The 13697-nt window shown below is 34.4% G+C and overlaps 1 protein-coding gene across 3 annotated transcripts in view; it reads left to right on the top strand.

Annotated features, from left to right (window-relative positions):
• Positions 1–13697, top strand: part of DARS1 (aspartyl-tRNA synthetase 1) — a 96478-nt gene that overhangs the window by 76710 nt on the left and 6071 nt on the right. For all 3 annotated transcript variants that reach the window (XM_073241383.1, XM_037020766.2, XM_037020765.2), the window contains 6 exons: positions 1088–1168; positions 2515–2574; positions 4032–4143; positions 4929–5063; positions 7081–7228; positions 12477–12623. In XM_073241383.1, coding sequence (XP_073097484.1) covers positions 1088–1168; positions 2515–2574; positions 4032–4143; positions 4929–5063; positions 7081–7228; positions 12477–12623 — 683 coding nt within the window. The remainder of the gene's footprint in view (positions 1–1087; positions 1169–2514; positions 2575–4031; positions 4144–4928; positions 5064–7080; positions 7229–12476; positions 12624–13697) is intronic.

The following is a 13697-nucleotide window of genomic DNA, read 5'->3' as shown; positions in this document are numbered from 1 at the left end:
AGATGATGAATTTCTACTAGTCATAAAAATAGAAGAGGTAGTTTTCCAGTTCAACTCTGCATTGAATATCAAGTTTCTGTTAATTCATCAAAGGGAAGCACCACAACTTGGGTGTAAGAGATGGTGACAATTCTATTTTACTATGAGGAGAAATGGAGTATCCCTCTGATACTTTTCCTTGGAGTGTCTGTGCTGAGTGCTAAATGTGATCTACCAACTAGAAGAGTGTAATTTCCTTTCCTGAATTAACTAAATAAGATCTATTTCTCTTTTGTGCTTCAGCAGGTTTTCCAGGTATAATTGGGAATAACTAATAGGGTAACATGTTTTTTAAGGGCAGCCAAAAAACCCGACCTCATTTTTTATGACCTAACTGCTTTTTAACACTAAAATGTATGGTTAGTGTGAGTGGATAGTGAGGAATTTTAGCATCATAAAGAAACACCCTCCACAGCAGCTCCCAGCCATAATAGCAGCAGGAAATAGATAGAGCATGTTTGATGAACAATGGCAGTCAAGGGATATTTGGGGGAAAAATGAGAAAATGAAGGAGAGGTACAGCAGAGTTGGGATGATTTTGGTTCTAGTGGTAGAAATGCAAATACTGTTGACAGTAATATTAACTTATTTGCTGATGGCCCCTTCAAATAAGCAGCATTTTCATATTCATTACTCCATTTGATTCTTACTTACCTCAGACTTCATTTTATAGAGTATAATATTGAAGCTCTGAGGTTAAGTGATTTGTCTATTACCTTCTTTTATGTGACAAAGGCAGGCCTTAAGCCAAGACCCCTTGACTGCAGTTATTACTTTACTTATTATATTGGTATCACCTTAGAATTTACAAACTGTTTGTTATATGTTATGTCATTTGTTCCAGCAATGCAGGGAAGAAGGCAGGAAATACTGCTATCCCTATTTTATAGATGAAAAACATGTACCATTTTATTTAATTTTAGCAAGTAGTTTCAGTTAAAGATGTATGCAGAATTGCTTCATGTTTAAGTCAACTGTAAATTCTTTTTAAGCAAAAGATAACAGATTTTGTATGTTTCATGTAGTTTTGGTAATTTCTCACTTTCAGATTTATGTGATCAGTTTGGCTGAACCCCGCCTACCCCTACAGCTGGATGATGCCGTTCGGCCTGAGGTGGATGGAGAAGAGGTAAAAATTATGCTTTTGAGATAGTGGACTTCCTCTGTATGTTTAGTTTTCAAAACACTGAAAACTTGATGCCCTACTTATTTGTATAAAGGGTACCTGTGAATGGATTTGAGCTTCATTTTTATTTAAATTTATTCTTATATCAATAGTTCTTAAACTTTTGGTCCCAGGGTCCCTTTGCACTCTTAAAAATAATTGACCCCACATTATAATTAGCACACATAATATAGGTAGGTCGTGGGGAAGGCAGTATAATCCAGAGAAGATAAGTAATGACTCTAACATCTTACTACACTGATGGATAGTGATTGCAGTGCAGTGTGGAGGGGCTTGATAATATGGGTGAATGTTGAAACCACAATATTGCTCATGTGAAACCTTCATAAGATTGTATATCAATGGTACCTTAATAAAAAAAATACTAGTTGACCCCACAAGCTCTTGTTTTTGTCGGTATATCAATATTCATATATTAAAGTTAAAAAAGAAAATGCTTAATGCTTATTAATTCATTAAATTAACAGTAACATGTTTATATATTATTATTATATCAGTAATTAAAAACTAACATTTTATGAAAATTATGGAAACAAAAAATAATTTAGTGTCAAGAGTGACATTGTGTGGTGGGGACTTGTTAAGGGGGGGAATCTAGTAACCATAATGTTGCTCGTGTAATTGCACATTAATGATACCAAATGAAGGAAGGAAGGGAGGGAGGGAGGGAGAGAGGAAATAATAAAAAGAGTGACATCGTATTACATATCTACAAATCCTTGTAATGTCTGGCTTAGTAGACAACAATTCTCTTGTCTGTCTCTGCAGTCATTCTGTTGTGACATCACACATCATGAAGCCTTTGGAAAACTCCTTAGTACAGTCAGGAGAAAATGAGAGTGAAAAGGTGTTATTGTGAAAAATAGGTTTGACGTTAGAGACTCCTTAAATGTGTGTCAGGGACCTTCAGTGGTGCCCAGAACATATTTGGAGCACCAATACTCTTTGTCAGCTTTGACCTGTTTCTTCAGTCTTTAGCAGGTAAAATCCAGGTATCAGTGAAGATGCAGGTGATAAATTCTTCTGATATCCCAGTAATAAGGCAAGGATTTTGGAGGTAGGGAATAGAAAGAAAGCAATAACCTTTGTTCTCATTTCTCTTCTTTCCATCTTTTTCTTATAACAATTAACTTCTCTCTGGCCTTGCTTGTTTCTTAGATCTCTGATTTTGGAGCATAGTGTGAACACACAGAAACACACCTATTCTCACTTAAAAGTAAATATTACTTCTTAAAATGTTTTTTGTGTTCTTAAAATAATTAGTAAAATCTGTTTTTCATCTTTTTTAGGAAGGAAGAGCTACTGTTAACCAAGATACAAGATTAGACAACAGAGTCATTGATCTTCGGGTATTCCTTATTTATTTATTATGTGACTTGCTTGTGCCCATATCAGGGTGTCCAGGGATGCCGTACCTGTCTCTGGCTTGAAGAACTAATTGGCATTTGCCTATACATTAATATGGTAACATAAGAAACAGTTTACTTTTCTGACTCACCCCTCCCCTAAAAAGAACTGCAGGTGAAAAGGACAATTGAGTAATAAGTAATAACTTGTCTACCTGTTTTAGACAAGTTAGTCAACAAGTAGAAACAACCATTAATATCACTATAAAATTATGAAAGAAATTATGTCATGTTTTAGATCAACTGGGGGAGATTAGTAATTAGTGCCTCAATCCTTTGAATTTTATCTGAGCATAGAATTAATAATAATGAAGCAGTTGTTCCTCGTGGTTTATATAATAATCTCATAGGTCTTCTCTTTCCTTTTCTGGTTTTCTCTGCAGTGAAAGAGTTCTGTGGTTTCATCATTGTTGTAAAACCAATGTCATCTTTCTTTCTTAATGTTTTGACCACATCTTCCTCCTTTACTTAAACATTCTACCTAAAGCTTAACTTCTTTGTCACCTCAGTAGTTCTTTCCAACTTCCCTGCAGTCATCTGTGTCTGCCCTTGTTATATAGTCATGGATTTCCCCTGATTATTTGCTTTTTATCTGCTGCTACCTTGCCTATTTTTAGTATATAAAAAAGGTTAGTAGTAATCAAATGTGCTCGTGATACTGCTAAAAATCTCAGGTTTTTCATAATTTTGGCCACAGTATTTAGACATCATAGTGTATTTGCCATTTACCCACACTATTTGCTCACACATTATTGGTTGTGCCCCTAGAATTTGATCCTAAGAGTGTTTTTACAAATATTACAGATTTTTACACAGTTAAATGTACTTCTGTATACCATGCTACCTTTTTTTTTTTTTAATTCATTGCTACCTTTGAAAAAGGGGGGTTTTCTTATTAAATCCAGGTGGTTTTTCTTAAAAAGTTGGAGGTGAATCTGGCAACATCTGCTATCACTCTCTTTGGGGTATATGCCCTCTACTATGGCCTGCACCACCCAGGAAGTATCATTCATTTGTTTCATTTATGTTATTTGTCTGGCTTTTGTAAGTATTCCCATTTTTAACCCCTGCTTTGACTTTACCTTTTGGGAAGCACTGTGTATATTATTAATCTTTGAAGTACGGTAGTTTATGTTTGAACTGCTATCTAATTTAACTCAAAACCAATTCTCTTATAGATCTCACTTAAAATCAGGAATTGGAAAGGATGAAAATTGCCATTCTTCTATAATATGAAAAATTCCAAGATATGTCTGTATCCTGATCGTCATATAGCCTACCTAGTCTCTCATACAATGAGTTGTTTTCTCTGTGAACTTTCCAGGCAGGTACTCTGGACAATACTCCATCTCAATTAATGTGTTACATTGATTAAATTAGGTTTTATTATTGTCTTGTAGACATCAACTAGTCAGGCAGTCTTCCATCTCCAGTCTGGCATCTGCCATCTTTTCCGAGAAACTTTAATTAACAAGGGTTTTGTGGAGATCCAAACTCCTAAAATTATCTCAGGTATGCTTTAGTATATTTCTCTTAATTTTTAAAATCAGTTTGCTTTCCCCCAACTTTCTTTAAATTTGAGAATCCCAAGTGTCCCTTAAGGTTTATGGCCATGAGACTGTTTATTTAGAAGATGATGCTATGTAGCAGCAGTCAGATATCACTAACGTCAGTAATACGCCACCCCTTATTTCAGGAGTCATTATGGGATGATTATAAAATGAGGCATAACACACCACTAAGATTGTTATTATATAAGTTGCACCAGAAACTATTTTCATTATGTAGGTTTCTTTTCTAAATTGGTACTGCAATTTTGTTTATATAAACTGCATTATAAAGTTTCTAAATACTACAGATAGGAAAATCTCAATAATTCCCAATTTTATGTGAGAACCTTCCTTACCTTAATCATTTTGCCGTTTTTAGAGTTGCTTAGTTTTACAATTGTCATTTAGTTATTAATAAACTGAATATTGCATTCTTGATAATTAGAAAATTATTACGAATATCTTTTTTCCTTTTTAAATAAAATTTTACAACTCCAACGTAGCTTTGATACATGAAACTGATGCAGAAAAGAAGTGTGTATATCCAAAGAAGTAAATCTGTCCTATATTGAAGCTGTTTGGAAATAGGCATAAGACAAATGTAGACTGTGGTTTCTCTGCAATTCTTGGTTTCCCAGTTTTTCTTCTTTTTTAAGTTTCTGAGTCAAAAGTATTAACTGTTTCTTCCAGAAGTTTGCGTTGGTGAGCTTAGAATTGATTATAATAACATAAATGTCTACATTTCAGCTGCCAGCGAAGGAGGAGCCAATGTATTTACTGTGTCGTATTTTAAAAATAATGCATACCTGGCTCAGTCCCCACAACTATACAAGCAAATGTGTATTTGTGCTGATTTTGAGAAGGTTTTCTGTATTGGACCAGGTAAGATTTGAGCAGTTACGGTCTTCTCAAAAGTAATTTCACCGTAATTATGGTTTTGCAAACACATTTTACATACAGATATTTTGAAAAGCATAAATCCTTTCATATGCTGACTAGACTTTGAGGTAAAAGTGACAGTGTGCTTGGGTAGGTATTTCCCCCCTAAAAATTATGTGATCAGTAGTTCTTCAAACAGTTGAGCATTGTTCATGTGAATAAAATTATAAACATTATATATTCCTACAGAAGAATAATGATGAAAATTTTTATTTTAGGAATATCTCATCTTTAAAATGCATACTTTGAAAATCTATACCCTCTGAAATACACCTAATTATATTGTTTATTATACTTAAGTGTAGTTAAAACAAAATTCGTTCCTGTTTGGACTGTCCTTTCAACTCTCATCAACACTAAAGAACAAATAGTTGCAATCTTCCAAATAACACATTTTGTCATCCTTGATAGCCTGTTACTATTGTTCTAAGTTTATAAATGTGCCTCTATATACTTTGCAAACAATTTTATTCTAAAGCTATTGTATTTTACTATTACTGTTTGTACTGTTCTTAGTATTAATAATGCTAAAATCCATTAGAAGTTACTAACAAATGTTTGGTATTTAATAGCTTATATTAACATGGTTTTTAAGACATACTTGCTAAGAGTCAAACAGACACATAATCATGTAGCAGCTTCTTTTATGAAGCTAATTACAAGCAAAAAACAGCTTCATTCCTAATAGTTAGAAGGTATTTTATATAAGTTTTTGACAGCTAAATAAAAGTTAAATACCTGCTGTTAGAAAAACTGTCAAGGTCATTAAGTGTCTTAAATTTCTGAATTTATTAACCAGTTTATTGAACACCTGCTGCATACATAGCCTTGTTCTAGGTACTCTATATACAAAAGAAGAGTCAAACAGTACCTCTCAAATGCTAATGTGCATACAGGTAACCTGGGGATCCTGTTAAAATGCAGATTCAAACCAGTAGGTCTGGAGAGAGGCTTGAGCTTCTGTGGTTCCCATGAAGCTCCCAGATACTGCTGATTTGCAGACCATGCTTTGAGTGACAAGGGAATAAACATTGTCCCTGCTTCCAAGACAGAATAAGATATGCATAACTTACAATAGTCACAGAGAATAATCAACTTATTTTCACTGTGAATAATAAGATTGTACTGTACAATCAGATTGGTGTTAATAATATAACATAGGTAGTGAAAAAGGAGAGAGAAGATGGGAGTTTTACAGAATCACCATGAGAGAAAATACAAACTGAAATGGGCTTTAAAGACAGAGTAGGATATATAGACAGTGGAGATGGCATTTTAGTCAGGAAGCAGGATGAGTAAAAGCATGAAAGAAAATAAAAGTAAGACTAGTTAGTATTAAGAAATGGGAAATACAGGGTAAGATTAAATTATGAAAGCATAAAAGTGTTAGACTTTTTGTCATTTTATGTATTATTACAGTAGTCTTTTGGGAACCATTGTAAGTTACTGGAGCAAGGATGTGTTATAGGAATATTAATCTTGCAGTGATGTGAAAGATGGAGCAGAGCTAGAGTCAGGAAAACTGGAAAGGAAGAAAGTGCAATGAGGATAATAAGAACTGGACTGAGGTAATGGCTTGAATATGGATAAAGTTAATTTATGCAGATTTCATTTGGCTTGAGTCAAGTTTTAATAAAATTGAGAAGGACTCACTTTTGAATCTTTTTAATTATTGAGAAGGCACATAAGTATCTTGCATCCCCTCGGGATTGGATTCTCGTACGCTTCCTTTATTAATTTACACTTCGTGCAGCTTCTACTACCTGACTGTAGGAGTTTGTAATGAACTTGCTATTCAAGAGAATGCCAAAACAGATGGTTTATCAAGTCTTTCCAACCCTATAATGATAATGAAAATAGTATCATTTTAATACTAGTAAATAGAACTTCATATTTAAATCTCAATTTCTCTAAAATTTAAAACACTATTTACTGTGTATTTCTTGTATTAATGATACAGTGTTCAGAGCTGAGGACTCTAATACCCACAGACATCTAACAGAATTTGTTGGTTTGGACATTGAAATGGCTTTTAATTACCATTACCATGAAGTTGTGGAAGAAATCGCTGATACCTTAGTACAGATATTCAAAGGACTTCAAGAAAGGTAAATATATATGTATGTATATGTATATATATATACACACACACGTGTGTGTGTGTGTGTGTGTGTATTTTTCTTTTCCTGGATAGACTTAATTTCAAAACAGTTTCGGTTCTTCAAATAAAGCATAATTTTGAAATGAAACATGTAAACTAATTTTTATTGACTATATATATATTGATAAAAAGACATATATTATGGACCTGCCAGTTAGATGGTCAGTTAATTAGTGAAAAAATCCATACTCAAAATAGTATGTCTGCACAAAAATCACATGATCATCTCCATAGACACTGAAAAAGCATTCGACAAAATTCAACATCCATTCATGATAAAAACTCAACAAAATGGGTATAGAGGACAAGTACCTCAACATAATAAAGGCTATATATAATAAACACACAGCCAACATCATACTGAACAATGAGAAGCTGAAAGCTTTTCCTCTGAGATCGGTAACAAGACAGGGATGCCCACTCTCCACACTGTTACTCAACATAGTACTGGAGGTCCTAGCCATGGCAATTAAACAAAACAAAGAAATACAAGGAATCCAGATTGGTAAAGAAGAAGTCAGACTGTCACTATTCACAGGTGATATGCTTTGTACATAAAAAAAACCCTGAAGACTCCATTCCAAAACTACTAGAACTAATAATATCGGTATTCAGCAAAGTTGCAGGATACAAAATTAACACACAGAAATCTCTGGCTTTCCTGTACATTAACAGTGAACTAACAGAAAGAGAAATTAGGAAAATAATTCCATTCACAATTGCATCAAAGAGAATAAAATACCTAGGAATAAACCTAATCAAGGAAGTGAAAGACTATACCCTGAAAACTACAAGACACTCTTAAGAGAAATTAAAGAAGACACTAACAAATGGAAACTCATCCCATGCTCTTGACTAGGAAGAATTAATATCGTCAAAATGGCCATCCTGCCCAAAGCAATCTACAGATTCAGTGCAATCTCTATCAGATTACCAGCAGCATTCTTCAACGAATTGGAACAAATAATTCAAAAATTCATATGGAACCACCAAAGACCCCAAATAGCCAAAGCAATCCTGAGAAGGAAGAATAAAGTTCACAAAGCCACAGTAATCAAGACAATTTCGTCTGGCACAAGAACAGAGCCACAGACCAGTAGGACAGAATAGAGACTCCAGACATTAACCCAAACATGTATGGTCAATTAATATACGATAAAGGAGCCATGACATACAATGGGGAAATGACAGCCTCTTCAACAGTTGGTGCTGGCAAAACTGGACAGCTACATGTAAGAGAATGAAACTGGGTCACTGTCTAACCCCATATACAAAAGTAAATTTGAAATGGATCAAAGACCTGAATGTAAGCCATGAAACCATAAAACTCTTAGAAAAAAACATAGGCAAAAAATCTCTTGGACATAAACATGAGCAACTTCTTCATGAACATACATCCCCGGGCAAGGGAAACAAAAGAAAAATGAACAAATGGGACTATATCAAGCTGAAAAGCTTCTGTACAGCAAAGGATACCATCAATAGAACAAAAAGGCATCCTACAGTATGGGAGAATATATTCATAAATGGCAGATCCGATAAAGGGTTGACATCCAAAATATATAAAGAGCTCACGCAACTCAACAAACAAAAAGCAAATAATCCAATTAAAAAATGGGCAGAGGAGCCAAACAGACACTTCTCCAAAGAAGAAACTCAGATGACCAGCAGACATGAAAAGATGCTCCACATCGCTAGTCATCAGAGAAATGCAAATTAAAACCACATGAGATATCACCTCACACCAGTAAGGATAGCCACTATCCAAAAGACAAACAACAACAGATGTTGGCGAGGTTGTGGAGAAAGGGGAACCCTCCTACACTGCTGGTGGGAATGTAAATTAGTTCAACCATTTTGAGGTTCCTCAAAAAGCTCAAAATAGAAATACCATTTGAGCCAGTAATTCCACTTCTAGGAATTTACCCTAAGAATGCAGCACTCCAGTTACAATAGCCAAGAAATAGAAGCAACCTAAGTGTCCATCAGTAGATGAATGGATAAAGAAGATATACTACATACACACAATGGAATATTATTCAGTCATAAGAAGAAAAAAATCCTTCCATTTGCAGTGGCATGGATGGAGCTAGAGGGTGTTGTGCTCGGTGAAGTGGGCTGGGCAGAGGGGGACGGGTGCCAAATGATTTCACTCATATGGGGAGTATACAAAGAAAAAACTGAAGGAACAAAACAACAGCAGAATCACAGAACCCAAGAATGGACTAACAGTTACCAAAGGGAAAGGGACTGGGGAGGATGGGTGGGAAGGGAGGGATAAGGGGGTGGGGGAAGAAAGGGCATTACAATTAGCATGTATAATGTGGGGGGAGGCACGGAGAGGGCTGTGCAACACAGAAGACAAGTAGTGATTCTACAGCATCTTACTACACTGATGGACAGTGACTGTAATGGGGGTTGTGTGGGGGACTTGGTGAAGGGGGGAACCTAGTAAACAATGTTCCTCATGTAATTGTAGATTAATGATACCAAAAGAAAAAGAAAAAAGAAGAAAATAGTATGTCTCCATCCAAGTCAGTTAGGGTTTCAGCTAGTTAATCTCATTCTGGTGGGGAAGTTTACCAGACTGAACAGCCTAATTATATTTGTTTTTTCCTTTGTACTGACATCCTGAATGTCTTAAGAAATAGAGTAATCTTAGTTTCATAGCAGTTTTTTATTAAACTGGTAGTAATAATAATAATAATGATATAATAATTTTACAGAAAATTATTAGGCTTGTTCTTGATGCTCAGAAAATTGAATTATGTAAAATGTTCACTTTAGGTGCACCCTGTAAACTGGCAAATAGTTTCTCCCTTAAAGGTCACTGAAAGTTGTTTACCTGTGATAATGTTCTCTTCCTAATAAGAAGAGAAAATGGAAAGCAAGTTAAGTAAGATCAACTATTTTTGCTTTCTCCATGCCTGTGATAGTACTTCAAGTATTAAGTAGGCTGTAGTATACTTCTCTAGTGCTTCAATAACTGACAAAGGACTGTATTAACATTTTTATTTGATGACCTCTCATTTAACTATTAATTGTTGATGTATTTGGATATTCATTGAAATTTAAAAAGAGTTAAAAAATATTATGAATCTTTCTTACTCCACTGCAAGTTCTAATGTGTAACTTCAGGAACACAAAAATTAATCATTGATCTTAGAAAAATCCTGTAGCATAAGCACCAATATTTGCCAGGCATTATCTGCATTGCATAGTACCTTTGATGACTAGTTAACTATAGAAACCCTTTATTTTTATAACCCTTGCCCTCTGAAACATTTCACTGCAGTTTATTTTAAGCAACTACAATTTAGTCAGTCTATGGAACAATAATACAAAATATCCTTTGAAACTACTGTGAAGGAACAGAGCTTTTCTCATTTTCTTCTTATATTTATAGTTCAGGAAAGTTTCCAAAACCCATTTAATTTAGGTATTGATATCTTCACAAAACCATTTTGGTTTTTCTGACAACAGTCCAAGCATGAACTGGACCCTTGGAATTAATCATATCTCTGCTTACAAATTAGAGACTCAAGACACCATTATCACTGGACTTTTTCAGTAGACTTCAAAGTGGCAACTTAGAAATAAAAATTCCCCTTCTATATTCGCTATGTCATTTAGGAATTCTAAGTTTCTGTGTCAGTTGTAAATTAGAGGCTTGCGTCCATGCCCCTCTCGTGTTTATCATTAGTACTTACCTCATAGAAGAATTGTCCTGTTTTTGTATTAGCATTAATAGACATGATTGGGGGTTAATATCCAAAGCAAAGAAAAGCAATTTAAAAGTCAATTATTGGGGTCCTCTTAGTCCTTTTTACATCAAGATTGGAATAAATCAGTAGCTAAGCTTCATTGATTCTATGCTTTTTAAAACTAGTCAGGAAATGATAGTTTTAATTTCTACTGTTTTCATAGAACATAAACATACTTCTTTCAGTCTATCAATTGTGAAAAAATTCAGAACACATACAAAAGTAGGGAAAGTAGCCTAATGAACCCCCACATGCTTATCACCCAGTTTAAACTGTTGTCCGCCCATGGTCGATTTTGTTTGACCCATTCTTCCCACCCCCTGTTACTTTGGAGCAAATTCCATCTCTCATTTCATCCATAAATACTTCAGCAAAAGTATGCTTTTTTAATCTTAATAAAATATCACCTTGACAGCAACAGTTCAGTGCGGTAAACATTTGTCTTGTGCCTACTGTTTAGAAGATAGGCACTATACTATAATGATTATTAAACAGGAAAGAAATTGGCTCTCTCCTAATAAACAAACTTAAGAGTGTAATGGGAGTGGGGGAGGATAGGAGTATTCCCTAATTTGGTCTTCCTTGATGATAATAAGTGGTGTTAAAGGTTTAAAAAGTCAGATTTTTTTAATGCCTCATAAAATGGCTATTTTATGTTTCTAACAATGCTAGCTAATATGAGATACAGGAAAGCTTTTAATCCTTCAATGCTACCATGTTGATAAGAGACTGAGAAATGGTGTTAAATATTTTAAGTATTTCAATTTCATTCATTAACTTAAATAATTTCTTGATAACACTTTCTCTTGCTGCCTACACTAATTCAAAGAATGATTTTATTTGACATGGATGGGTCCTCAATACCTACTAGATATTTTTTCTTAGCTGTTAGTACTATTCCTGAAGAGCCTAAAGTCCCTGAGGCAGTTTCTGCCCCTGAGGCTGATTTTACACAAAAGAGCTTTGCTCTAAAAGCATTATTTCCTTCTGGATTATCTCTGAATTCCAAAATTATCAGTGGAATGCGTAGAATTAATAGTATGTACAATTAGGCTCTTGGGTCCATGTCACCCATCACTTGGGAACGAGTTCCCTTGACAGCTAAGAGGGTCTGCCGGGCAGAGTGGTTCAGCTGGAGAGAGCACTTAGCAAGACCTGACTGGAGCTTCCACCAACCTGCTCAGGCAGCCCTTTCCTCATCACTGCACATATAGTGACTCCTGTGAATATTTAAAATGTTGTTCCTTTGTATTTTTTTTTTAAAAAAAAGATCAAACGTGGAAGAATAAAGCTATATTTGTTCCTTATTGTACTAATACTACTCAAAAAATTTTTTTCTTTAATGCTTTTTATGTATTGCCACAGTGACCTCTTGTGGGGGAAAAAACATTTATCTCACATTTTTTATTAACTACATCATTGTTGAAATAGGTTTCAAACTGAAATTCAGACTGTGAATAAACAGTTCCCATGTGAACCATTCAAATTTTTGGAGCCAACTTTAAGACTTGAATATTGTGAAGCATTGGCTATGCTTAGAGAAGCTGGAATTGAAATGGGAGATGAAGAAGATCTGAGGTTTGTCTTTGTGATATTTTAAACTTTAGTAATTAGATTTAAGATATGAAAGAATGAATATATTAATGAATGAATTTTTTTTGCCTAGCCTGAAGCCTGATAAATATCAGTTTAATTAACTTTAGTATATGGTCTGAAATGTTAGGCTTAATCTGATTTGCCTAAGCTTCAGTAGTTGTGTCTATTATACACCATTTTTTTGTTTCACCCTCCTCATTTGTAATGAATGCTTTAAGGAATATAGGGACTTTTGCCTGTGTTTTTATCATCTAATATGTTGCTTCTCTTTCTGAATCAGTAGTATAGGTAACATAGGCTAAGTCCATCCCCACAAAGAATTAGAGCATAAAACTGAAGATCTCCAAAAGTTATAAAAGTCTGTTCTTTATTTGATAATACAGTATTACATTATCTAAATACAGATCATACAACTTACAGTTTTGAAACAAATTATGTAGTTTAATTAAGACTATCTATATAGTAGTTCCTGCTTATCCAAAGGACCCACTGTGGATTCCTGAAACCAAAGATAATACCAAACCTTATGTATACTGTATTTTTTCCTATGTGTACATACCTATGATGAAATTTAATTTATAAATTAAGCACAGTAAGATTAACAATAGCTAATAATAAAACAATCGTAGCAATATACTGTAATAAAATTATGTGAATTTGCTTTCAGAATACCTTACTGTATTGTACTCACCCTTCTCGTGGTAATGTGAAATGATAAAAGCCTTTTTGATAAGATGAAGTGAGGGTAGATGATGTAGTCATTGTGACATGGTGGGAGGCTGCTATTGACCTTCTGAGGATATCTCAGGAGGATCATTGGCCTCAGACCACAGCTGACTCTGGGTAAGGGGGACTACTTAGATTTTATTCAAGTGTTCTTAAGTTAAAATACTTAAGCCATCACAAAATTCATATGATGTAGGAGGGAAAGGGATAATTGTTGTCTTTTCTTGGGGTTTTTTTTTTAAACATATTTCACTCAAAACCCTTTGTTTATTTTTGTTGGCTTTTAAGCATCCCTACAATGCTAGAAGGCATTTTAAGGCAAACAGTGAA

The sequence above is a fragment of the Manis javanica genome, chromosome 7, assembly GCF_040802235.1.
Source record: "Manis javanica isolate MJ-LG chromosome 7, MJ_LKY, whole genome shotgun sequence".
Lineage (NCBI taxonomy): Eukaryota > Metazoa > Chordata > Mammalia > Pholidota > Manidae > Manis > Manis javanica.
This window is presented reverse-complemented; position numbering and strand designations above follow the sequence as displayed.